The following is a 27,981-nucleotide window of genomic DNA, read 5'->3' on the forward strand; positions in this document are numbered from 1 at the left end:
TATTTATGTATGAACTTATGTGCATATTGCTTGTGGTCTTTCAGATAGCTCGATGGATATTAACAGAGGTTAGTTTCGCATTCATTTTGAAGCGATCTGCTAATGGCCCTGCCAACACAGTTTGATCATTCAAATTTATATCTTTGTATTTTGATTTCTTGTTGAAAGTATTTACTCAGTCACTTTAACAAAAATCATATCGATGGAATGTAAACACGAGCACCGGAACCCATCAAGGGAATCTTTCTGTACGGATAAGTAATTACCACGATTCGCATGTAAATTTGATAAACAAAGTTCCAAACACTTACGTTATTTCAGTCATCTATTTATTTAAATTTTTTTACACAGACTAAATCGTCCTCTAAGTATGGATCCTGTAAGGACGCACCATACGGGAACGTACTAACGTCCTGTAAGGCAATTTGCCTAAATGTTATACAACACGACAATGTGTATAAGATAAATAGAGGGCTGTTGTATTAGTTGATTAAATGAAAACAAAATGCTTATTCATTCATCTTTGTTATGGCGTTTTCCAAGACAGAGCGAAAAAAACCTCGAAGCAAAGTCCTATCGAATAATTACCACTAACTACATAATACAGAATAAGTGAAATAACAATCGACTCAAAGCCTTCTCTTTTTTTTTAATCCGGAAAAAAAAGCCTCGTAGTCGCACGAGGAGGCGAGCTCCTTCACCGATCACGTAACATATGCGCGTATGCAGATACAGTTGCCTCGCCTTGCTGTAATTTTTTTCTCCACCAGTGATTATAGTGTTACGAAGAAGCTGATGTTTTTTTTTTTTTATTTTTAATTTCTTTTATTACTTCGGGCAAAGCATTCACTGTACTATGGAACTTAACTGGTATGTAATGTTTTTTTACGCTCGCAACATTTCATTTTGAAAACATACTTAATGATAATAAATTACAAATTTTCATAGCTATATTACCATTAAAGAAATGCCTTGGTTTGCTTTCTCCTTTATTTTCATGCTTTTATCATTATTGTTATTGCTATTTTTATTACTGTTTCTATTATTATTATTGTTATCAGTATTATTCTTTTTAATTTTAAAATTTTGTTTTTGATGGCGAATCTGCTACAAGTTCCAAGCAGTAATAACAGCGAGTTCCACATCATCAGGCGCAGCATGCGTGAACAAAGAAGATTGTTTAGACGACAAATTGGCATAGTTTAGAGTCCATTTACTGTGGGTTTCTCAAACCACGATTAAATTAACCCAACGGAAATTCGTGTTTTTCTTTTGTCGTCTTGCTGGGACAAGTACTATCATTACGTCGTTTACTTCAGCTTTATAATCCTAAATTAGTGCCAGCCGTCTCGCGAACACCTCACTCAAGCATTAACATACTCAGGAGTAGGTATCTGGTTCACATATTCAGGATTAGGTATTTGATTCACATATTCAACGTCGCCGTCTTCCACTGTGGATGTGTAAGTTCGAGAACCCTCACCTTCTGGAGCCTGCAAATATCCAGTTTTATTTGTGAGAAAACTGATGGTTTTATCTACTTTACAGACAAGGTTTATCGACTCCAACTGTGCTCTCAATTCCTTTGAAAATTGCTGTTTGCTTGACTAAACTCTCCATTGTCAAGAAACAAAATTGAACGACACCATAAACGCAACCCAGCGATAATAAGATCATGTCAAGAGTAAATATCATTTTCTCCTGATCGTGTAAAACATGTATGTAGTTAATTGAAATTTCTATTCAGGTCTTTGTGACATATTGTGCTTACCATCAAGCAATCAATTTACTACATCTTCTGATGATATAAACTCCAATCTTTGACATAGATACGGCTAAAGGTTTAGACAAGTGGTTCTGAAACGTAATGCCTATTTCCAAATGAAATCCTTCTAACTAGCAATAATGTGATTTTTCACATGAGAAATTGCGATGTTTAAATAGATATATAGAGCAATAGATAGATAGATAGATAGATAGATAGATAGATAGATAGATAGATAGATAGATAGATAGATAGATAGATAGATAGATATAGCTGAGTAGTTTGAAAACACTTAGACGTATCGCAATTTTTTGCATTCCATTTTTTGTAATCTTATATTGAAAAATCTTTTGGGGATCATATTAAGTAATTTAAATTCATTACCATCATTGGCTCTGGACACAGTGCTGTATATGCACCCTCCCGTTGGACAAACGGTTTACGGAGCCTAAATAAATAAATAAAAAAACAAACAAAAGAAAAGAGGTTAGCTGTTTATTAATTTAAGAAATTATTTCATCGGGAATTTCAACTGTACGTAGATTGTTTAACAGGGAGGAAAAACTGTAGACTCGATTGCCACCTATGAAATGAACTCCTCCCAAAATCTAAGTGCTCTGAACACTTGGTTTACTTCAGCTTTCTAATCCTGGGTTAACGCTAAATTTCTAACAAACAATCCACCATAGCTTTTGACATGTTTTTTTTCTGATGGTGAAGTATTAACATACCTATGAGCTGGTATTAAATTCTCCAATTCAATGTCTTTGGCTTCTCTTGTAGATTCATCAAGCGACGCGTACGTTCGTGAACCATCCTCTTCAGGCGTCTGCGAAACACAGTTTTACTGATTAGGAAATTTTAATTCAATTTGTTGTTTTTCAAAAATCGCATTTGGATCACATTGGATAATTTCGTTCCATTTTATGTATAATTACCATCATTGACTGAGGACATAGTGCGGTATATACACCCTCTTGCTGGACAGACGGTTTACTTTGGAGCCTGTCAATCTTGGTTTCATTTCCCGCGGAAAAACTAGGCTGGGCACAATTATTCAAAGTAATCAAGGGCAAACCGTCTTGAAAGTCGCGTTGATTTCTGTGGAGAGATAGGTTACATATAAACATACAAAAAGAAAACAGGAAACAAAAGTAGGCTAGCTATAAATGGCATTTGGCAATGGAAATACACTGAGAGCTAACAGTAAGACAACCAAAAAAAAGTTGGAAAAAACAAAGCAGCGAACAGCTCGCCACATTCATCAGGCAATTAGGAAGATATCAAGTAGACTTGATGGTAAATGTAAGAGCAGCGTTTAAGAATCTCTTGCTGTGGCCTTTATTACCAGTTTATGCGAACAGAAAGTTTGGAACCGGTATAAAAGACAGAATACGGATGCGGAAAGAGAATTAAAAGCACGTACAGACTGATTGTGCGAATGGAAAGTTAAGGGTCGTTGAAGAACGCTAAAGATTTGTAAAGAGAATTAACGGCACGTAAAGATTGGTTGTACATAAAGAATGTTTAAGAATGTTAAAGGTTGGTAAAGAACAGTGAGTAAAGATGCGCAAAGAATATTAAAGAGGCGTAAAGTTTTATAAGCGAAATTGGTCAAAATACCACGGTAATTCTACGGAAGATGGATGAGCTACAATTATTTCATTTCTTTGAGTATTTCTCCAAGTAGAAAGTGGTTAATTATATCCATCTTGATCCTTATCCTTTACGAACATTCAATATCCTTTACCCATATCAAACTTTGTGTTTAATTTTGGGTAATAATAATAATAAAATCTTTATTACCGTGTCAATGTATTTAGCTCATAGAGCTAATTGGGGACACCTACTATTACTAAATTAATAGAAAAAACTATGTACAGTATCATAATAAGTGACAATATAGCCGATAAACTATGCATTAAAATTTAAAAATATTCAGAAATATTAACAATGTTCAGATAACATAAAAAATACTTGTACCATGCAGATAATTAAAAAAAATCACGTGCTGCAAAGATTGCAGCAGTTGCCACTGTCTTCCACTAGGCTGACCAGGTCAACTCTACTGGATTACCTTCCTTTCAGAGGCATTTTAATTGTTTGCAGCTTAGAGGCTCTATTGTTTCTGGAACAAAGGTTTGAAAGAACCGACGCTAAGCTAATTTCCGAGCGCGAGATTCAAAATATTCGTTGACTACCAGATGTTGATAATATCACAATTCTCGGGGTAGGGTAAGGGAAATGTCGCTCAGAACAAAGACAATTTTACCGGGGGTACGGAAGGGAAACTTTGTAACATGAAGCGCGGGCTGGCGAATGTCAACGTTCAGAAGTACGCTAAATGGGCTAGGGTTTGTACTTTTAAATACAAATGGAAAGGCGAAAAACAACTACAAGCAAAACCCAGTCATCGGAAAAGAAACTCAAAAGTGAAGCGAAGTAATAAGCCTATTTTCTGGTCTGTTTAATGCTTTGCAATAAGCCAGCTGATAAGCCGAATCCGCTGCGGGGAAAGTAGCTTACCTACAGCGAAGAACTGCCGCTGCTATCAATTATATTCGAAATATCAGTAAATTGTTGGGAGGGTTAAATTGTCATGATAAAATTATTGAATGTCTTAAAAGTATAAGAAAACAAAAGCGTCTTTCGTGTTATTTAAAAACACAATTGTTGCGCTATTACTACTGTTACTTCCCCAATTCAAACTAATCGATTTTAACTCTTCGCAAACATATTGCAGATTATAAGTGGTCAATCTAAGAAATTGTATCAGGGTTCTTGGGGAATTTAGTTACGAAACACTTTCAGTGCATTAGTTCCACTAGAGTATTCATAACTTACAACACTTTCGTGATCAGTTGTGTATTGTTTTCTCGTCTTTGTTTCTTAATCGTCAAAAGTTAAGTTACCGGCCTATAACATGTTTTGAGCGCAGCTGAGCGTCTTTGAAATTCGCGCTCAGTTGACACAATTGTTTTCTTGTTGTCATGCTTATGGAGTAAATGGCTATAGAGACGCGTGCACTCGACAACGATCATTTCGCTATTGTCACTTAACAACAATCATTTCGCTCGTGTCATCAGAAGAGATCGTCGAAAAAAAAGGTTTTCTTGAAAATGTTTTCCATGTTTAAGATAGAGAAGGCGCCAAACGCCCTCTAAAGACGCGGACCGAGGCATTTTGAGGTAGAGCAGTCTACTATCTCTTTGCCACTCCTTTATGGTGTACGACCAGCGTATTCGCCATCTGTGCGCTCAAAATGAGCAGTTACGAGCTGAAAAAAATGGAAGATGTTAAGATCAATAATGACCAGGCGGCGGAATTGGCAGAGAGAACAGCTGAAGTTTTCCAGCTTCGCCAGGAACTTCAGCTTCTAAGACACGAAGTTGCCCAAAGTCGCCTTGCAGTTAACCCTGTAACGAACACCGTGAAATTTAACATCAGCCGCAAAAGCTATTGGGCGTGGACAGGGCTGCGCGGTCTTTGAAGAGAAAAACAATCGGAGACTACCTCCGAAATGCTGCAGACATTTTACCAGCAGAATTTAAACCAATCGAGGTACGTATCATTACGAAATTTCCTTGGTAATTGCTCAGTAATATATTCACCTGTCGCTGTTTATTCCTTTTACGCTATCAGCAAAGAATCTTTGTGAGAGCGTCTGAAATAAAAATAACGATGCTTAATTGTTATCTGCATTTGCTTCTTGCTGTAGGGTTTTCAGACTTTGATGCGGGCGTTACAGGTTCAAGATAATGATCCAGATTACCTTGAGCCTCGGCGCTTTAAAACATATGTGCAGTAGTGGGGAAAGCTATTTCTTGAAATGTTCTATGATGACGAAATCACCCTCTACATTCACAGTACGTCAACAAAAATTTAACTCTTAACAAATGTCTTCCTGGATGAAAGTAATGGTGATGATATCAAATAATAGTTTCACAATGCATCTACTAGCTATTTATTATTAGCAAATAAATAAATAGGCCTGAAAGTTAATGTAATTATATAAGCAGGAAGCTTTTAAGTGAAACTTTGTGGTATAAAAATAAATAAATTTAATATTACTCTCTTTTTTCAGTATTGGTATATCATGTACCACAAAAGAACTACTGGCAAGCCCAGGCATTCCATCGTGGATCACAGAAAGGAGGAAAAAATTCAAAATATACTGCTCAGGTAGGCACCATTAAAAACATAAAATCATTTATATACATACACAATTACAATTAATTGAAGCAGTATGTGTGTAACAGAAAAATTTAGGTGATAACCCGACATTGTGTATGAAGCTTAATTGGAAATTCAAGGGGGGGGGGGGTTGGATATTCTTTAGAACGACGACACATAATATCGGACTGATCAATAATTCCACAATATTTACTGAGCCAGACGAGAATAATAATATTTTTTTAAGTATACTTGCTCAGGGATTGTCAGAGCAACTGTATTTTTTTTCTTTTTATTTTTTACTTCTACTTTACTTACTTTTTACTTCTGTACATTTCCATAATCACCTGAGTAATTTTACTAATTACATATACCAATTACCTTACAATTAACTGTCACTAAAAAAAAATTTAATGACAAGTTGGATTTTTTTCCGGCACACAGGACATCTCTCTTTTTCATTTTTCAACTTTGAAGCGCATTCGAAACAACAAACTTGGTGTCCTGAGTCGCCATGAATGAAGCTGGCATTGCGTGGTCTGGTAACACAGACCACGCTCGAGTCAATGGGAACACTGGCACCTTCTCCTCTCCCTTCTCCTCCTCCTTGCCTTCTTCTTCCTCCCTCTCCTCCTCATTATCATTCTCTTCGTCTTCCTCCGCCTCATCTTCTTCCTCGTACTCTTGGTCCTCCTCCACATCATCTTGCTCTACAAATTCCCACTGCTTCTGTTCTTCTCCCAACTCCTCTTCGCTCCAGTATTCAATCTCTCCCACTTCCTCCTTGTCCACTTCGTCTCCTCTCTCTTCATTATCCCGGCCACTGGGTAACACTTTTGTAAATGTAATTGCCTTGATCCTGAACTTTATAATTTATTTACAATGATAAGTGGCTGCTAACTCACCATCTAAAAAGAATAGATCATCTTATGAATCTGAAATGATCTCAGGTTCAGGGGAATGATAACCACTCATCACTGTGGTGATGGGGCCACCAACGAATCCCCATCCCCATGCTAATTGTCGTTCTTCTTCTAATTGAAATAATTGAAAAAAAGTAGTATGTTAAATTGAATACTCAAATTTCTTCTATTTTTTAAACTGTTCAAACTCCACTTTGCAAAGTATTTTTTTTAGTTACCTGTTGAATCCCTTTCTCTCTTAACTCCTGTGAATTCAGAAATAATTTGATAAATTAATAAATCTTATCAATTACCTTGTCTAATTTTCAACATTTTTATTAAATTATGTCATTTACTTAGGGTTTAGAGTAGTATTTTACTTTGATTCAGTCCACTAAGTCCAAAACTTCCTGGAACAGGAAATATCTCACTAATAAAGTAAGATAAAATTCAGTGATGAGTTTGGTTTACAGACTCGATTTATCCTTTCAAACTCCTTGCTTTTCTGCTACTAAGAATATGAGATACTTTGATAAAAAACAGTCAAACGAGGACATCAAAATCTAGACTAAGTACTTTTTGTTATTGTGTGTAATCCGTCCAGTTGAAATTGTTAGCTATTTTAGCGAGAATAAACCATAAAAACTACCAAGTTACTCGTTCAAATACATTTTAAGAAAGGTTTTGTTAGATACCGTGGTTAAAACTTATGGCCTGTTTCCAAAAGAGACCCCTTTACCCGGCATTCCTAAAAGGGTCTTAATCAAACAAGTGAAGTTTGAAAGGGACATAGACGGAAAATAGGGACATAAATGAAAGAATAAAATTTTATGAATAATAATGGTAAATGGTAAAACAATCAAACTTATATAATATGGAAAGTTTTATGTCAAAAGACCACAGTCAAGGTGCGTCATAGTAACAATATAACTGAAGGGAAAGGGGCACATGCAGAGAACAAAGAGGAACAGCTAAAAAGTTAAAAAAAAAAAAAAAAAAAGTAAGGCACATACTTTAGTTCCTTTTTTTTATAAGGCTCATACTGGGTAACTTCAAATTCGTTGTAAGTATAATTACCATCATTGACTCCGAAGACAGGGCGGTGTATACGCCCTCCTGTTGGACAAACGGTTCACTATGGAGCCTCTCAATCCCGTTTCCATTTCTCGAAGCAAATTCTAGCCGGGCTTCAACATCCAAAGGATTTAACGCCAAGTTCTCTTGTAAGTCACGTTTATTCCTGTGTAATGAGAGCAAAAATTTAAAACAAAAACAAAAACAAAAACAAAAAAGTGAAAAGGTACAGGTTCATTACGAATGATCTTTAAAAGTGGAACGAAACTGACTGGCAACTGTAAGGAAAACAAACTTTTAAAACTTTAAACAACTAACAACGAACAGCATCCCATATTTATTTGGCAAAGATTCATGAATATGATGTCAACTCAACTTGTTATAAAGCCTGATAGCATCGTTTGGAAACCTCTTTCTGTGGCCTTCAGTTACAGGGGCCCAAGTTCTTTATGAGAGGATAATTTTATAATGCTTATCATATTAAGTATGTATTATAAGTGATGTAATGTACTTGGTCTAGAAAGTCAAACCATGGGGTTGCCCTTATGGAAATTTGACTCATGTCCAGGTAGACCGTGTCGTAACGGTCTCCGAATTACACAAGAAGTTCTTGCTGCGGGCTCGATTGGCTTCGCAATGATCGGTTATTTAGAGATTTTCGCTGGATTGTTTCCTCGACGGCAGAATTTTTATGAAATATTTTAAGATAAACTTAAAAAACAACTATCTATAGCTTTTGTGATGCAGTGTCTTGAAGTAAAAAGACGTGGTTTAGTCTGAGAATCGCGCAATTTTCGAGAGAGAGTCAGTCCGTTGTTCTGAAAAAGCTTTCCTTCCTTTCGAATTCCTTCTTCTGACTGAAGACAGTGGTTGAATGAGAGCTCGGCTAAAATCCGACGGGGGAATGACTCGAAATCGCTACAAAAATAACAACCAACACTATCGAAATGTTAGAGTTTATATGCTTTTTTTTAATTACGGAGTTCCAGAGCGTAGCCTAAACTCCCATGTAAAGCAATATAATGTTGTTCTCTCATAAACAGCTTAAAATCCCAAAATTTGCTATGGAATGAAATCAATAGGAATGACGATTTCTGTATCGATGGGCAGTGAGAAAAAAAGTTTCAGCCTATCAAAAGCGCTAATCAAATGTTTGTGCCACTGGTTAAATCAACATTTGAGTAAGATTTCCTTGTTCTCCTTCTAAAAACTTGTTTTATTACTAGATTTGTTTAAGTTTCTGAAACTATTGTAAGCGTTCCACCAATACTCAGTATAAGCTTTCTTTTTCGAGCATTTCTGCTTCCAAGTAAGTAAATATGGGAATAGCACAAATCTATGATATTGTATAGGCCCTCGCCCACTGGCTCTTGGGCAACAACGGCTGCGTTGGATGTCTGGCTTTTGTCGCTTTTAAAAGCATAGAGCCATCTGTATCTGCATTTCTGGGTAAGTTTTCTACCCTCCCAAAACGGCTGAAAACTCTTTGTTGCACCCTGAAAACAAACCGAGTGAATAGTTAAAATGGATGCCATGGAGAAAATGTATTCCTTCTGAATCATTTTTATATTAAGAGATACACTCGGCCTTAATTTCCATGTGCACCAGACTGAATGAATGACGGAAAATAGTGATACAGAAGCGACTTACATTTTCATAGCTTTGTTTCTTGAGGCTAGTGAATGAAATCAATTACCGTAGAAATGGAGAACTTTTGTTTTCTTCGAAAGGTTTCAATTTAGGTTGTCGGAAAAACAAAACGACGCCAACCTTCAGATTTGTCGGCAGCATTTTAGTGGAACACATCCATGTACTTAGTACCTTGGGTTAACAAATTAGCAAATTGACGGCCAAGAGGTAGTCGCGCAGCTTACTGTGATATGACCTACTATTTCCTTTGAGCACGTCATCTAGGACGGTTATTTCATACGAATTTGTTGTAGCGTAATTTGATGATCATCCAAATACGATTTTTCTACAACTAGTCGGTCTTATAAGACAGCATAGTTCTAAAGTCCAGGACTCTTAAGACCTAGAGAGTGTAATGTATTTCTTCGCCACAACTCAGTTTTCTTTTCTTTTTATTTATTTATTGTTAGTATTGTTATAATTTTTTTTTCACCCTCACTCACTACATTTACTTATATTTCGCTTCCTTGCCAATTAAATTCATATACATCTCTAGAATTGTTGTTGAATCATTGCTGAATGGTATGTTAATCAAGTCTCCCCCTAAATTGCCTTGATAATAAAGATGGCTTAAAGTCAAGTTGAATTTAAAGGAAAATGCAAATAAAATCCAAGTACCTATTTCTTGCTCCTTTTTTTGGTGGCGGTATCAAAACCACGGCGAGGATGATCATCACTATAAACAACAACGCTGCTAAAATAGCAATTGCTAGATAAAGGGAAAAGCAGTTGGTGTGTTTCTTGAGCTCATCGTCTTTTGTCACTACTTGAATTCTGGGCGTCGGGGAAGCTTGGACCGTCATCAAAGCTTACAAAAAAAAAAATAAAAGTCGAGCTGATAATTAGGTTGACCCTACTGATATAGGATAACATATGGAAAGGAATGGAAAGAGAGAGGACTGCTTGGCAGTCTCGCATAGGGAATCCCTTATGGTCATTACTTTGTTGAGCTTAAACAATTGAAAACTTTTCCGTATAAATAGGAAACCTCGGCTGAACTTTCTTTGTTGATTTCGCCGTGGCAGGAGTGAGCAGTTTCTGAGGTCCCTGATTTGAAGCGTTTAGTGCACTAAGTTTTTAACTTTTTTTCTCGAAGAGTATTGGCCATAAAAGTGCTTCTGCCTCTTATAACTGAATACTAAACCAAGAGACTGACCTTTAAACTCACAAACGAACACAATATGGATATTGCTCGTCTACATATCTTAAAATCAACAATCGATCGAAGATCTTACATGATAAAGCATCGCTTTTATATTGGGATGAAGTTTTGCCTTGTGTGGTAACAGCTTTTGTCCCAGTTGATGTTCTAGGAGGACTTGTGCTTATTGGAACAGGATGGAAGAAGCAAATACCTTGACAGGTATCTGTTAAAGAAACATAACTACTGTCCCTACCACTATACATCTTTCAAGTGATATCCCGATAACAAGGAAGTGTATTGTTTCTCAAGCTAAGTCAATGCCTCCAATGGGTGATAAAGTTTCAATGTCACGTCCCTATCATTTAGGAAGCCTTAGCTAGATATGCGGCTAAAATCACGGTCTACTCCCCTGATGGCGATGGAATGTCAGTGGTAAGGTGATCGCAGTTGGCGGCCTTCGGAAAGAGTGGGTTAGGGTATGAAAGATAAACGACAGGGAAGGGATGGTTAGCCCATAGAAAATTAAAACTCGTGTATAACAACAGCGTTCTATTCAAAAAATATTTTACTCTTTCTGGTACTGGTTAATACCTGTTTCTTCCTCGCAAATCCATCCTCTTAGTAAGCTGTCCCTAACTGAACTAAATGATCCTTTAAATCCTAGTGGATATTCCTCATGAATCAGCCCGTAAGAGTCAGTTGGGTCAGGGTTGTTGACACCTTTATGCCATTTGTCAATAGTCAAAGATTTACCATTGATCCAAGTCCATCTCTGGGTTGTTGAGTTTTTTTTCAAGCCTATAAACCATTCTTTATATAGGCTGTCTGTTTTTTGATTTTGAATCTCATTTTTAATAAATTGCCATTCCTGCTCTGATTCCATCACTACGAGTGTTTTATTGTTGAATTTACAGGAGTCTCTTGCATTTGGCCATGTCCATTGTCTTTTATTGAAAGCATAACACGAACATAGCCTCTTTCCATCTAGAATAACACAAATTTCATAGAAGTTAGACCCATAGTTAGTGCCAGTAAAGTGTGTCTTTATGTGTCTGTGAGAGAATGCACTCTTTAATGGGTTAACTGTTACGAGCAGAAAATCGTATTTGAGTTTTCTCGGAGAAAATCGTCATCATCACAATCATCATTCCTCCCCGCTAAAGCGGACCCAATATACACAGAAGACCTAGGGAATAGCGACCAAATGTCAACCTTCTTTAAACTAATCCACATCCGCAAGGAAGTCGAGCGCTTAAATTCAGCTTATCTAAGACTCTCTCAAATCGTTTTAATTCACATACTTTTCATTTAAAAAAGCAAGCAGTGTAATAACTGAAAACAGTGAATAAAGGAAAAGTTAGTACATTGTATAAATCCCTTAATTTTCCCATGCAACACGCCTAGGTTGCGTTACACTTTGTATGTAATGTGCAGTTTACCATGACGTCATAGGCACGTTAGTCCCGCTATATATTACAATCGTTTCGCAACTACATGAAGATCAGCGTACCGTCGGGATGAATACAAAGCAAACAGCTTTATAGCTTCAAATGGATGAAAGCTAGTGGAGTATGTTGGGTTATTTAACATGATTAATAAACCAATATGATTTGCATTTCAATCACAGGAGTGAATCAGTCAAAATTTGTTGCAGAAGATTACGCCGAGTTACTAACTACCGCCAAGCTTCGCATTTAAATTCCGCTCAAAATGCCGCCGAAGGTAGACGTGAAAACTCTCGCGGGAAAACTGGACAATGCCGTCAAACTCTTGTACGAATTAATGGAGGAATTCGAAATAATTTTCTCCGTAAAACCGGAACTAAAAACGCTTGAAGCAGCATTCAGTTTAGTAGAAACCAAGTACAGGCTGGTCAAGAAACAGCAGGAAACAATTCTGGATAGACTGGTCGACGAAGGCACTGGCCCAGAAAACGAACTCGTGTTAGCAACAAAGAAAGCTGGAGACAAAACCAAAGCTGATTTCCTTCAAATCACTTTAAAGTTTGCTGCATATCAAAAGGAACAAAACTCCTCAGAAAATTCTAACAATGCGACAACTCTGGAAGCGCTAACATTATCAATGTCGTCCATGACGTCGGCGGTGCAGAAAATGGCCGATAACATCGGATCAAAACCGTCAAACTCAAGTTTACAACGATTACCTGTACCAGTATGGGACGGAACTCGCAGAACCTATGCCACGTGGAAAAAGAAGTTCAGCCATTGGATGAAGAAATACGGTCAGGATAAAGATGAACAATTGCATCGTTTTCGAAATGCAATGCCAAAAGGATCGTTCTGGACCGACCAAGTAAAAACTTGTAAAACCATTGACAGCGCGTGGATCATTTTGGATACAGAGTTCGCAGACAGACGAAAACTAATGGACGAACTGCACACCGAGATTAATAATCTTAAAGCAGTCAAACGAGATTCTAAGTCCCTAACGCATTTCGCTACTACAATAGCCTGTTATGTAAGTGACATGGAAGATAATATTGGGTGTCCTGTGCTGGAGTCAGTTGAAGCGCCGTTCCCTCATGTCCCAGCTTCTGTCCAAACTCGATCCAAGTGACAATTCAGATTTTGGTAGAGAAATGAAAAGAGAAGGAAAAGAAGAAACCGTGAGCAATCTAATCACCAGGTTACATCAAGAAGCGAGTATTCGTTCCCGAGGGAAAGCGAACACTAACACAGTGGAAAGAAACGAAATTCGCCGAGACAAAAGTCCCAAAAAGACAGAAAATAACGCCGCTAACAGCGAGGATTCTGACGATGAAACATGTCCTCTTGGCTGTAAGACCAAACATCACCTGGCTGCATGTCCTAAGTTTCAGATTCTAACAGTCAATCAAAGGTGGGAGGTTGTAAAGCAACATTGGCGATGTCGCAAGTGTCTGAGAGCGCATCACACAAACGATTGCAAGAAACCAGACGGCTCAACCTGCGACAAATGCAGAAAAAACCATCACCGGTGCCTGCATAATGAGAAGACTGGAGAAACTAACACAAGTTTGAATCCCAAAGCACCACCGTTTCAAAGTCAGTTCCAAGGGCCCACACCTACATCGAATGGTAACATCCAGGGGAATGCTGTGTACCAGAAAAGCAAGTTGAAACCTGTTACTGGACTTTGCCCTGTGCAAAAAGTTAAAGTCATGGACAAAAATGGAAACTTTGTCGAAGTTCTCGCCATGTTGGACTCCGGGTCTAACACAAGCTTACTCTCCAAAAGTGCAGCTGGTCGACTTGGCTTAAATGGAGCAGCAACACGTCTCACTATGAATCTGGTGGGTGGAAAGAAGAAAAGCGAACCTTCTGAGATAATCGATGTCACGGTTGCCTCGCCCTCTGACGAAGATATTACGAAGACCCTTCAAGTGTATACCGTAACTAGACCTTGCAGTAGTGCCAAAACAATTTCTAAGGAGTCAGTGAGACAATACAGCCATTTGAAGAACGTTTCCGATAAAATACATCTCTCGGGTGGTGCCATAGATCTCCTTATTGGCACAGACTTCGTAGAGGCCTTCATTGATATTCACACAGTGTCCGGAGAACCTGGAGAGCCCATCGGGAAAAGAAACTGTTTTGGATGGTACGTTCTGGGACAGTTCGAGTCAAGCGGCTCCACTCTATCTGAAATTCAGTCAATAGAAGTAGGGACAGTGAGTGTCGAGGAAGATATCAAGAAACTTCTGCACCAAGACCTCCTTGGAGTCAAACCAACCAAACTCTGTACTTGCACTGAAAACGTGTTACGTGAGAGCAAGTTCGTGAAGTCCCTCGCAGCTTCAACTACCTTGGTCGACGGGAGAATACAAGTGAAGATGCCCTGGAAAGAAGGAGGGCCTCCAAAACGAAGCAACTACGACATCGCTCTGAAGAGGATGCTCTCCGCTGAAAGGGGTTTTATAAAAAAAAGGGTTGCTTCGAGGTCGTAAAAGAGGAAGTGCAAAAGTTGTTAGACCAGAACTTTATCACAATGATTCCACCTGAACAAATTGCTCATGATAAACCCGAATGGTACCTCCCATTGCAAGCAGTGTTTACGCCAGAAAGAACCACAAAAGTTCGACTAGTCTTTGATTCATCTTCAAAAGGTCATGATGGATTGTCCCTCAACGATTACCTTGAGAAAGGACCTAACTTCATCAATAGTCTTCTGGATGTACTGGCAGCATGGCGATGGGACGAAGTGGCGTTCACTGGTGACGTTCGTAAAATGTTCAACCAAATCCTGGTACATCCTGAGGATCAGGTGTACCACAGGTTTCTTTGGAGGAGCAACACACGTGACAAACCAACTGTTTACCAGTGGCTAAGACTGAACTTTGGTGATAAACCGGCTCTTGACGTCGCAACTAACGCTATCAACACGCTAGCCAAGCTTTCGAACGCAGAATTCCCGGAAGCCGCAGGAGAACTCCGACAGCATGTGTACGTGGATGACATCGGTGGCTCCAGAGAAACAGTAACCAAGGCAAAGCAGATTATCAGCCACATCGACGCTGTCCTCGCGAAAGGCAACTTCCAGATCAAAACTTGGCATTCCAATCAGGCAGAAATCGACCAATCCAACGGTGAACGGTTCACGGATCTTCTCGGCCTAAGCTGGGATAAACAGCTAGACACGTTCACCTTCAAAAAGAATGACCTCGGAGAACTGGATGTCCTGACAAAGAGGCGCTGTTTAGGTCTTGTTGGTCAGTTATGGGACCCCATCGGTCTTGTGCTGCCCGTCGCAATCAAGTTCAGAATTGACCTGCAAGGATTATGGAGTTCAGGTTACAGCTGGGACGATATCCTTCCCGAGAGTATTCAGCAAACATGGTTAGAGAATGTCCAGTCCATAAATGATCTCCTGTCATTTCAGTTTGACCGCAAGCTAAAACCAAACAACGCAGTGGGCGTGCCTCAAATTCACGGATTCTCCGATGGTGGTGAGCAGGCTTATGGTGCGGTCATCTTTCTACGGTGGAAACTTGCTGGCGGAGACTATCGTAGTGTTCCAGTCACGATAAAGGCTTTCGTCGCACCTCTGAAGAAGAAGAGCATCCCGAGATTAGAACTGTTGGGCTGTTTAGCACTTGCACGCGTGTACGTTACATGTGTAAAAGCATTGGAGTTCGCAAAAGCCCAGGACTGGGAAAGATTCTTCTGGATCGATTCATCAACCGTTTTGTCCTGGATCAGAACGCCACCACGGGAATTCAGGCCTTTGGTATCTGCCAGAGTGGCTGAAATTCAAGAGACGATTGGGGCAGACCAAATACGCTACATCAAGTCTAACAACAACCCCGCAGATGCTCTAACGAGAGGAATCCATCTTAATCATCTCATGAAGTGGTCAGAGGGACCATCCTTCCTAGAGTTGCCAGAAGAAAAGTGGCCCAGCGCTCAAGACCACACCCGAGTTAACACTCATGTGGACGACCTCGACGCTTTAAGAGAGAAGAAAACGTTTCGGAAAGAGAAGAAAGCCGGTAAACATTACAGTGCCGCCGCGGAAGTATGTCCTGAACTAGATCAACCTGGATCTGAAGAAAATCCTATCCTTTTACACTTGCTGAAAACGTGTTCTACGTACTCCAAGATACGGAGAACTCTAGCCTACGTCGGTCGCTTTATTCACAACGCTCGGAAAATGAACCCAAAGTCAGGGCCCATTTCAGTTCAGGAACTGAAGGCTGCCGAGACCCATCTTCTGAAGTGGAGTCAATTTCACGTCAACGAAGACAGCTTGGATAAGAAACTGGTAGCAAAGAAGGATGAAGATAGCCTTTTTCGTGCGCATGGTCGACTTGAAGATGTCAGATGTCTCCCGGAAGAGTTGAGAAAACCTATCATCTTGCCAAAAGACCACCCCTTTGCGATCTTGCTTCTGCGTGACCTCCACGAACGACGTGGGCATTGTGGCTATAAGAGTTTAATCCACGAGGCCAGAAAAAGATTCTGGATCATTGGACTCCGCAGAATGGCTAAGACCGTCACCTCAAAGTGTGTCATATGCAGAAAACTACGGAAAAGGCCTCTCAACCAGCTCATGGGACAGATTCCAAACCTAAGAGTAGCAGCTGGCTTCCCGGCATTCTCAAACACTGCTATGGACATGTTTGGGCCAGTACAGATCAAGCTCGGCCGCAAAACTCTGAAAGAGGCACAAGTGATCATCTTCGCTTGCATGACATCACGTGCGATTCATCTTGAGCTGGTCACCGATAAAACTTCAGACGCATTCTTAATGGCTTTTCGACGGTTTGCCTGCCTACGCGGACACCCTAATGTTTGCTGGTCAGACCGTGGTACAAATTTCGTGGGTGCCCAAGGCTACCTAAAGGAAATCACGCAGAACTGGGATATTCCTGGGGTAAAGAGTGTCCTCTCTGATAAATTTAGCTGCGAGCTCAGATGGGAATGGAATACACCACATGCGAGTCACCAAAACGGAGTTGTTGAAACCCTAATTAAGTCAGTCAGACAAGCATTTAACGCCACTTGCAAGAACCAAGCCTACTCCCAGGAACAATGGAGAACAATTCTGTCAGAAATCACCTACATGGTCAACGGACGACCGCTGTACCCCAGTTCCGATGATATCTGGGAGGCCCCACCGATCACTCCAAACGACCTACTTCTAGTCCACTACAATCCACCACCACAACCAGAACCAGAGGAAAGAACCAATCCGCGACAATTACTCAGGAGCGCCCAAAACAGAGTTGCTGATTTCTGGAGGAGCTGGATGAAGTATTTCGCCCCAAACTTGTTACCAAGGAACAAGTGGTTTCGCGTGCGAGATAACATCCAGATCGGTGATCTTGTATTGGAGCTGGACCCCAAACACAAAAGATGCGAATGGAAAATGGCGCGTATTGTAGGCACATATCCTGGAAACGACAGACTTGTCCGAAAAGTGAGAATCAAGACAAGAGACGGAGAGTATGACAGACCAATTCACAAGTTATGTCTCATAGCAACTCAAGACGAACTGAATGCGGATTGCTCAAGCTAGTCGATAGTAGAAATGGACTCTAACACCATTTTCTGACACTTCTTTATTGAACATTGAACACTTGAGCCATTATAGTCGTTGCTCAATTAGAACTAATTATTTAGACCTAATTTCCGCACTGGGGCGGAGTGATTTGCATTTCTCAAGCCGTTTGTCATTTTTTTGTGAATATTTAATTATCTTAGCGCAACGCGGCAAAAATAGATCAGGTGACTAATTATTTAAAAACCTAGAAGTTCGTTACGCAACTTACATTTCAAAAGTGTCACCACAGATCGCACTTCGAAGCTTACTAGCCGCATATGGAACACAAATTGTAAGTATAATATTTTCCCGTCGCTTCAACCGAAATCGACATGTGTAATAACCTTCTTTGTCATATTAATTTAATTTTTCAGTTGACTATACTATTACAAGTGCAAATAAATTCCATGTACGGTCATGTACGCAAAAATCAGTTAGTGGTGAAATCTTCAACATAAAGTAGCCCTTCAATCACAGGAGCGAATCACAACATTATGCATTTTACATAAATTTGATCATCAATGGTTAAACATGCAAACTGCCACTTCCTTCTCGTTGCAAATTTTTTCATCCTCGTCCGTCGCTCGGCTTGCAAGTCTTAAAAAAACCTTTGTCGCAATCAGTCAGAAAGTATTATATCTCAATATTCTTCAATCATTCAGATCAATATCTTTAATTTTGATGCCAAAATTTATATGTATTTTCTAAATAATTTTTTATAAGAAACACACGCGGCTGGAACTCTTCAAGGGAATCTTTCTGCATGCTTGATTACCGGTACTGTATGAGTTAGATAAGCAGGGTCAGAAACACCTATTTCATCTCAAGTATTTATCAATTCATTATTTCTTTTTTTCATTAGTTTTACCGAACACAAACTTGTAACTCCCGCACGAATTAAAATGACTTCACAGCCATCTTAAATTTGCCAAAAACATGTTTTCTTTCAAACATTGTTCCTCTTTTTCAGTCAAAACTCTACGGGAATAAAACGAGATATTTTAACTTCCCGTAATGTTGAAACCGAAGAACGTCAGACTGAATTTCATTTTTCTATGACCTTTTTCAGCCTGGTGATGTGATCAGTTAGAAAGCTTTATCAGTGATCAAGCTCCATTGGCTTTATTAAGTATTCATAGTATGGCAGTTTTATCAGTTGTGTCTTTCGTAGTTCAACTTCTTTGTTTCCTTTAGAAGTAACTTAGATGAGTTTCAACTACAGTGAAGGAAATCTGTTTTATAATACATCAAAGGTTTTAACACAGAATTACTACAGAGTTTGTCTTGTGCAATTACATCCGTTGTGCTGCATTGATAGGGAAGTACAAAATGAGGAAGTTGTCCATATTTTTCAATATAATTAAGTCTGTTTATCTCACTGACATTTCTAAAATCACTTCCATTTAAGTACATGTACTCTAGACGGAAATGGAAAAAAAAGACTTTTAAAGGAAACCTAACAGTGTGTGCAGTGTTGTGGCCCTTTTTGATTAACAGGGGGATTTTTTTCTTATGTCGAGTGCGTTACGTTGCGATATTTTGAATAGTTTTTACCCTAAATAGATAGCCTGTTATGTCGCCTACGACGTAATATTAATAGTGTGGGATACATTTGCAAATAATGCCGCTAGAAGGGGGGGGACTTTTTATTACAATTAATTATTTTGGCTTATCAAAAGCACAGTTGCTATTGAAGCTAATCAGGAAAATAGAAATAATACATAGAAAATAAATCATAGGTTCTGTGCTTCCCTTTTCAACTTAAAATTGTTCCACAGCCCGTTTGGATTCATGAAAAAGTTTCGTGATGAATACGGGATTTTGTTTTTGTTTTTGTTTTATTTCCTCGCCAATTAAAAAAAAAAAAAAGAAGCTAAAAGCAACAACGCAGATTCAAGCGCGTCTTAACATTCAATGCATTATCTAAGCAATAAACTACACTATCGGTTTACCAGTGTAATGAACCACGCGGAATAAAGGGAAAAAACCGGAAAAGTTTCTCAAGTTGCAAGTCAGTCAGTAGCAATGAAAATCCGATTGGATTTATCGAAATTTTATCAAACAATTTGCACGTTGTTAAACGGTGACTGAACTTTTCACTTCTACAATAGCCTGCAGTGCAGGCGTCTTATTAGTGCGAGCTAACGTCATATGTTCGCGATCGTTTATCCGACCGGCCATATTTGATTTGGAGTTAGAGTAGACGGCAGGGGTAGGGGCACTTCTCCACCCCTACCCCTCTCCTTATTGTTGACCGTCGACCGCCCCCTTAGTAAAAATTTCTTTTTCTACCCAGCCCTGCCGCTGAGCACTCGCTCGCCAAAATTACGCCTTCTCTGTAGGCTACTCCAACAAAATATTCATGCACTCTTGATGAGCCTTTACAAGTCTGTTCTATATGGACATTTGTATCATAAATTGCACGACAGAAACCGGCTGGAGAATAACATATACATAGCAGCGCGCTAAATATGAACCAATTCTCTAGTGGTGCAGCTTACCTAATGTTGTGACTTCGTCTTAATTTATCATTTCACCCTGATTAGGCGATCGAGGCGTAATTATTTTGATAATCTTTTAAATGGGATTTTAAAATTTCCAGAACAAGTCGGTGCAATAAGGCAGCATAGTATTGAAATCCAGGACACCTAAAACTTATGGGATTAAACTTGTTCATTCGTCGCTTATTTAATTTAACGTTTGGTTCCCTTGTTTGTTGGAGTTTTCACATCTCTTATGATAATGTTTCAGTCAAGTCTGCTCGTAAATCGCCCTTATAATAGAGAGGGCTAAAATTACTATTGGATTTTAAACAGGAAGCCAAAAGGATCCAATTCTATATTTGTCGTTTTTCTGTCGTGGTATCAAAACCCCAGCAAGGATCACAGATTATCAATACTATAAACAACAATCCTGCTATGTTGGTAATTACCAGATAGAGGGGGAAAGCAGTCATTTTTTAGGTCACCGACCTTTGTCACAAGTGGCTAGGTTTAATATATATTTTCCTTCGGCACGTCCCGGAGGATATTGCGTACGACCTCTTGCGGTGTCCAAGAACTTGGGCTCAGTTTTCCCTAACTTCCTGGCTGGTAAATTACGTATATTTATTTCATTCAGACACCAGTCGTTTCAAGATTCGCATATGTTGGCTGTGAGGAGTCTGAATCCTCTCTACCAGGCAACTCAGGGGGTGGTCCCTCCACATCAGCGTATACCGTAGGCTCATAGCTGGGTGGTTTTGGTGGTTTGGTGGCATCAGTTTCATGGTCAAATTCGGCGAGTTGAGCGTACACAAGGTCTCCCTCCTTTCGCTTGAATAAACACAGAAAAAAAAATTTCATAGATCAAAATGCCTGCTAGTGGTGATACTAGCTCACATCAATATCTAGATGCCTTACGTACATAGATAACAATGTATTCTATAATCTGCCTCTCTTCAGGTTTAGTCATGCGCACAATTCTATCCAATCTGCTTTTAGACGTTCAAGAATCTGTTCATTCATCTTCTGCACACGTCATATTTATTAGAGTCCATCGTCCTAACAAAAACTTGAAATTACACTGAATCCCAATTACATCCATACTTCTAACGCTAAATGCTCACCTTCTTGTTTGCCTTGTTGACAACAGCATATTCACAATTTTCTAGTGGTGGTTGAAGCCTAGTATTATTCTTGCTGTTCGGTGACCCAAGAAGCTTTGCGGCTTCAACTTGATTCACAGATTCATATTGACTTTCTCCTAATTGGTCCTTTTCTCTGCTTAGGTAAAAAAAAAACAAAAAAAACCGAGAATGTTGGTCTTTGCGGAGGAGCAGAGGAGCAAAACGGGAGGTTCCGCAGAGAAACTCACGAAGCAAGGAAGAGCGCCAACAATAACCGCAACCGACACGTATCCCCAAATCTAGGAATCGAGCCCGAACCATAGTGGTGGGAGATTAACGTTCTCGCCAGTTCACCTTCCCCGCTCTGAAAATCATCGAAGTGCACGATGATTATTTATTGAGTCTCAATCCGGCAGGGGTTTGAGACTCGTTCTTTGCAGTGTCCCTCTCCATCCAGAAGTATTGATTGGTACGCAGAGACCACGTTTAACAGGGACACAAAGACACATGACGTAATGTAAGGGAAGGGTTGAGGGGGGGGGGGGGAGGGGGTAATCCTACTATGGACTGGATTCTATCTAGGAAAGGAAGAAGTATCAATACTCGTAATTGCTCCATGCTATGCTAAGAGGATAGGATTTCCAGAAATAGTATGCTGAACTTACCTTACCCTATATAAATTTAATTAGTACTGGTTGATTTTATCATTTGGTAGTGATCTGTTGTAAGAAACTCACACTGTACCCCCAAAAAATATAAACCGACAAACATATAAATAAACAAATAAACATAGAAACAAAGCAAAGATAAATACTGACTTTTTCGGCGCTGACATCTTCGGCGAAGACTCTCTGGGCAGTACGCTCTCTCTATCTTAAAAATAAACAAACAAACAAACAAGCATGGGAACATCTCCGTGGTTAACACCGCATGAAAAATAATAAGAATAAGAATAAAAAATATAAACAGAAATGCAAACGGATTTTTTTTCTCAGCAAATAGCAACAGTGGCAACAACTACAACAACAAAGATGTTTCTGAAATTGTGGACAAGTGTAACCTTGATTTTTTTCCCCCCTATGATCATTGGGAAACCTCTTTTTCAACATTTGCCAAACTAGTTATTACGTCTTTAGAGCTGGTTTTCGATTTAACATTACTTGTAAGCACGACGTCCACAAAGGAAAGAACGGCTGGGAAGTTAAAGGCAATTAATCAGGCTAGCTTTGCGACTTTGATGTTGAAACCATTCCAGAGATACAGGTACGTCACAGTGGAACTGCAACGATATTTGACCCTTTGTGGGAACAAGATTATGCAGATGTGTAAGCCAGGGATTCAATCGGTAATAAATACAAGAAATATTATCTGGAAACCAAGGAACAAGGACATTTTCTAGAGAGAAGAAAACAACGACAACAACAACAAAACAGCATAAAGCAAAGAAACAAAAAAGGCTCGTTTGATCTTCCGTCATACTTTGTCGTTAGTCTCCAGTTCTATTTTCGCAGACAAAATGAATGTCTCTGAGGGACAGAAGGTCAGTTAAAGGCCTCGCCGCATGAGTGATGTCTAAACCATCATATTATTAGAAACTATTTTCGTATGGGGAGTAATGATGTTTTAATCTTTACAACGTCTAGAGACTCTTAACCTTTTCCATGACGTTTCTTTCGTCTTAACAAAATGACTGTGATGAGGATGATCAACACTACGAAGAGTACTGCTCCTAAAGATGCTCCCACTATCATTACTGTGGGAGAAGAACTGCTCTTGTCATCCGCAGTGGTACGGGTGTCTGTTGATTTCGCCGTTGTAGGGATGGAGACAATTGTTAAAGACCCTAGATTTTAAAGCATCAATGTATCAAAATTTTTGTTCACATTGAATCATGATACAATTAAACCTAAATAGTGATCTTAGCTTTTAATATTGATTTTAGCTTATGACACGAAAATACAACATACTAACAAGGAAAAGCATTACGAGGTCAAATACATTTATAACATAGCTAGTAAATTTGTCTAATCAAATTCAATTGCGCGAGTGTGTTTCATATTCTTTTATAAGATAATTCAAATAGTACGAGCGCTCTGATTGGCCATAAAACCATTTTACATGAGCGTATGTAAACAAGGTTTTCGTTCCTCTTTCATTAGTTATTTTATAAAAGAAATGTAAAATGGTTTCCGTGTTTACATACTCGATAAGCTGGAAACCACTCCGCTTCGCGTCGTGGTTTCCTACGCTTATCTCGTGTTCTCCCAACCTCTTGCATGTTTACATCAGGCTATGTAAACACGGAAACCATTTTACATTTCTTCAATTGTGCACGCTCATGACGTCATCAAACAAATCCCTCGAGAAAAAAAAAATTCCATCGGGTCGAAAATGTTGTAAAACACTTGGTTCGTACGTCAGCTGTGCGTTCATCGAGATATGAAGCACTTGGGAAGTTTGGAGAGCATAAGAGAGTAAAAGAGAGACTAGAGAGCTAGAGAGCAAATCTAGTTTCTTGAACCAATTGTTAATTTCCTCTAATAATTGAAAAAAGGAAAAAACAGACAAACAGACGAGCTTAACCATGAAAAAGAGAAACAAACAGAGACTGTTTTGATTTGTTTTCATAATTTCAAAACGAACATACAAATTTTAAAAACTTTTAGTAATAACTTCGGAAAAGTTCCTTTTTTACATATCCTAAAATTAACCTGATACGTCAGTGATGTCCTGTTCTGTTGACGTCTTGACTTTCGTAGTAACAGCTTTTGTTCCAGGAGGAATGGTGCTCCTCTGAATAGGATATAAGAAACAGACTCCTCGACAATTGTCTGTTAAAGGAACATGACAAATGACATTATTACTAGCTAGACATTTGTGGGGTGGCATTGCGATTTGGCGAAACTGTATTGTTTCTAGGCTTGTCCGTAGCCACGAATCTATACATCCTCTGAGGGGTTCTCTTATAAGTTATGTATAAAGCTTTATCAAAGTGGCTGATATTTCGGGCACTGTTCCCCCGAAATTATAAGCCTTCCCTATGAGGTGGTCGCGATGGGAGGGTTCCGGAAAAATGTAAGGTGGGAAAAGGAAAGATTAGGGGTGGGAAAGGAAGGGGAAAAGTAGCCTATAGTTAATTCAGATCTGTCCATGATAATTATGTTTGATTAAGATAAAATTGTTTGTTTTATCTGGTCCTGATCAATACCTGATTCTTTCTCGCAAATCCATCCTCTTTGTACGTTTTCTTTAACAGTGCTAAAAGATCCTTTAATTCCAGATGGAAATTCCTCATGAATTATCCCGTAATGGTCAGCTGGGTCAGGATTTGACCCCTCCCATTTGTCAATAGTCAGAGGTTTGCCATTGATCCAAGTCCAATTCTTTGTTGTCATATCTTTCACCAAACCAATAAACCATTCACCATATTTACTGCCTACTCGATTTTGAATCGCATTTTTGATAAATTCCCATTCCTGCTCTGTTTCCATCACCACAAGGGTTTTGTTGTGGTGTTTACAGATACCATTTGCTTGTGGCCACGCCATACCATTTGACTTGTTATTAAAGCTATAACACGAACAAAGCCTCTCTCCATCTACTGAGAAACAAAAAAAAAAACAAAAAACATTGCAAAGATGTTGTTTTTAAGCTCTATCAATAATCAACAACAGGAGGAGGCGAGAGAGTTTGTGAGAATGGATTACAGATTGAACTTTCTGAAGCTTAGGATTATAACTGAACGCGTGACTTGATAGAGGGTGATCACCATCATTATTCACGCATTAATCAATAAGGTAATTACCTATTCATTTACCCATGTTTTTATTTATTTTTCATTAATTAAGCCATAGTTCGCAAACTGATCGACCTGAGTGCTAAGATGCGTGACCTTCCATAAATCGCAACGAAATTTCACCAACTAGAAGTTATTTTGACAGTTGGTTTGTTACACATTGCTCTCAAGAACATCTGCGTTTCGCGATTGTTCGAGACCAGTGGAGGGGCTCAATTGCCGATCAGATCGAAGACAAATCGAAAAAATTTCGAGAACCCGTTTGCATTTTTGACGAAAACCGAAAACCAACTGCTAAACCGCGTAAAATCCGCAAACCGAAATGAACAACAAACCGAGAGACCAAAGTTTTTTGGCACAAAAACCGAAAATCGGATATGAAAATAGCCAAAATCGTCAAACCGAAAACCCCAATGCCTCCATGCTGATTGAAGAATGAAAAAACAAAAAAACAAAACCAACAACAACAACAACAACAATAAAATGGGCCTGCGCTCCATTATGTCACACAGACTCTGTTTTGGCGCGTTACGCAACATCTGTACTTTTTATTGAAATAATGTTAATTTTTTTCACCCCCTCTTTTTTAAACTGTTCATTACTTTGTAAATTATTTGATTTTTAAAATTTTGAAAACTCTCCCTCACTTCTAGTGGGGCCTGCGCTCAAATATGCCACGCAGGCTTTGTTTTGGCTTGACATATTTTTCATTTTATCCGTGATCCGATCCGTGTTCCGGGATGACATGCTGAATTTGATTAATAATGCATGTGTTTCCTTTTCATTCCAGTCGACAATCGTTGGGAAGCTTGCATTGTGTTAAGGCAAACTACGTGAAAAGTCTTCTTTCCTAACAGTCAGAATGCAGTGTATCAATAATGTAACGAGTACGCTTACATGAAGCATTGAGCTTCCTGCGGCCGCATGGCATCTTGGGAACAGCTTCCTCGTGTGTCGGCCATGTTGTTAGCATAGTAAATTGTAGCTCTGTTCTTGGGTTAAATATAAGTTGATGTTTTGGTACCTGCCCGCCTGTTTAGCTATCGTTACAAATAATATCTGCGTATGTAAGTCATTTTCATCGTAAAAATTCGCAATTGATATAGATTAAATTTTTATGTTACATTTGATCGATGGCAAATAAGTCACGCCATCTTTGACAAGGATCGCCGCACGACATTTTTATAACAATAAAGCAAGCGGTCGCGATGTACATGACACGTACAGCTCCGTAGCGACAACTAAATGAAAGCTGTTCACAGTTCCAAATTCGATAAATTTGAACTCAAAGCAAACACGTTACTACGGATCAAAATACATGGATCTATTTCCATAATGGAAGCCTCTACTTCTTTTTCAATTCAATCGACCATTGTTGTGTAGTGTGAAGTGTGTTTTGGTTAACTGCAAGATAATTCTTCCCTAAAAAAACAATCAAAACATAATTTACCAATCACCTTTATAAAAGCAAGTCATTTTGGTGATAAGTTTCGAAATCTAAAGCGTTGGATGCGCAAGATATTAGATTTGATCCTTAAGTATCAATCGCGTACGAACATCAACAAAACTCGTGAAGTCAAGGATTATTTTCAATTCCATTTCACCTACCAGTTCTCGGCAGAAACAAATCAACTGCAAGCACGATCCATACATGTATGTTCGCGAAATTCATCTTCCTAGGCCTACGTTCTGAACGTGAAAGTTTGAAACGCCAAGAAAGTGAAATTTACACTCGAACGATCAATTAACATATTTCTGGTCACACAAGGTGTGACTTAAAAGGAATCAACGTTTGACAAGAGATCGCGTAAAAATAGTTTAAAAGGAACTTGATTTCAACGTTGAATGAGAATTCGAAAAAAGGGAAATTTTGAATGATAAAACAACGCAAATTTCTACTGCCAGCTTCTATTTAGCTTTGGGTCATTAGAGGAGAGGCAAACGATTCTGGTTTATTTTAAATAAGCAGGGTGTATTGCGTTGGATATTTCTGGAACGTTCTTGAAAAGCTTTGCCGACGGGATTGAGGTCGTAGGGTCAAGCACCGTCTAAGAAACTGAACGCCACAATTAAGGAAAAAAAAATTAACGCAAGATTCTTTTGTCTCTATTATTTGTGTATGAACGTATGTACATATTGCCTGTGGTCTTCTAGATAGCTCGATAGATATTAACAGCGGTTGGTTTCAAAAGTGAGTGCGAAGTTCGCACTCATTTTTGAAGCGATCAGCTAGTCGTCCTGCTAACACAGTTTGATCATTCAAATTTATATCTTTTTACTTTGATTTCTTAATTGAAAGTATTTACTTAATCATTTTAATAAAAATTATATCGATGGAATGAAAACACGAGGACCGGAACCCATCAAGGGAATCTGTCTGCATGGGTGAGTAATTACAACGATTCGCATGTAGATTTGATAAACAAGGTCAAAAACACTCAAGTTATTTCAGTCATTTATTTATTCATATTTTTTACACAGACTAAATCGTTCTCTTGGTATGGATCTTGTAATAACCTACTATACGGCAACGTACTAACGCACTACGAGGGAATCGAAATCGTAGTCTAAATGTTATACGACACTACAATCAGACAAATCAACCAGACTGAAAATTCGGCTGACACGGAAACTATGAACTGTGTATAAGATTAATACAGAGCTGTTGTATTGGTTGATTAACTGAAAACTTTATGCTAAGATATTCATCCTTATCGTTGTGTTTTTCAAAACAAAGCTAAAAAAAACCTCAAACTAAAGTCGTACCGAATAATCACCAGTATACTACGT

At 38.8% G+C, this 27,981-nt stretch overlaps 1 protein-coding gene, 1 long non-coding RNA gene and 2 pseudogenes across 15 annotated transcripts; 2 read left to right on the forward strand and 2 right to left on the reverse strand.

Annotated features, from left to right (window-relative positions):
- Nucleotides 1-312: 312 nt before the first annotated feature.
- LOC149035100 (uncharacterized) lies at nucleotides 313-27,140 on the reverse strand. 14 transcript variants are annotated; one of them, XM_089192608.1, is made up of 10 exons: nucleotides 26,800-26,901; nucleotides 26,089-26,231; nucleotides 24,604-24,996; nucleotides 24,107-24,226; nucleotides 23,050-23,238; nucleotides 22,214-22,268; nucleotides 2,704-2,866; nucleotides 2,497-2,594; nucleotides 2,150-2,213; nucleotides 313-1,493 (listed from the first exon to the last, which is right to left on the reverse strand). In XM_089192608.1, the coding sequence occupies exons 2-10, from the start codon at nucleotides 26,162-26,164 to the stop codon at nucleotides 1,365-1,367; spliced, it is 1,287 nt and encodes a 428-aa protein (XP_089048734.1). In that variant the 5' UTR covers nucleotides 26,165-26,231; nucleotides 26,800-26,901; the 3' UTR covers nucleotides 313-1,364. The 14 variants fall into 14 exon arrangements, with proteins under 14 accessions (XP_089048734.1, XP_089048735.1, XP_089048736.1 ...); XM_089192609.1 differs by lacking the exon at nucleotides 26,089-26,231 and having other exon boundaries at nucleotides 26,800-27,119; XM_089192610.1 differs by lacking the exon at nucleotides 26,089-26,231 and having other exon boundaries at nucleotides 24,604-24,993; nucleotides 26,800-26,961.
- Nucleotides 6,271-6,953, reverse strand: LOC149035101 (uncharacterized; annotated as a pseudogene).
- On the forward strand, nucleotides 12,977-14,693 carry LOC149035102 (uncharacterized; annotated as a pseudogene).
- Nucleotides 17,978-18,221, forward strand: LOC149035103 (uncharacterized). The gene is made up of 2 exons (XR_016182610.1): nucleotides 17,978-18,080; nucleotides 18,163-18,221. It is a non-coding gene; the product is annotated as an uncharacterized LOC149035103 (long non-coding RNA).
- Nucleotides 27,141-27,981: the final 841 nt, after the last annotated feature.

This window comes from Pocillopora damicornis, chromosome 13, assembly GCF_964200805.1.
Source record: "Pocillopora damicornis chromosome 13, jaPocDami1.2, whole genome shotgun sequence".
Classification (NCBI taxonomy): domain Eukaryota; kingdom Metazoa; phylum Cnidaria; class Anthozoa; order Scleractinia; family Pocilloporidae; genus Pocillopora; species Pocillopora damicornis.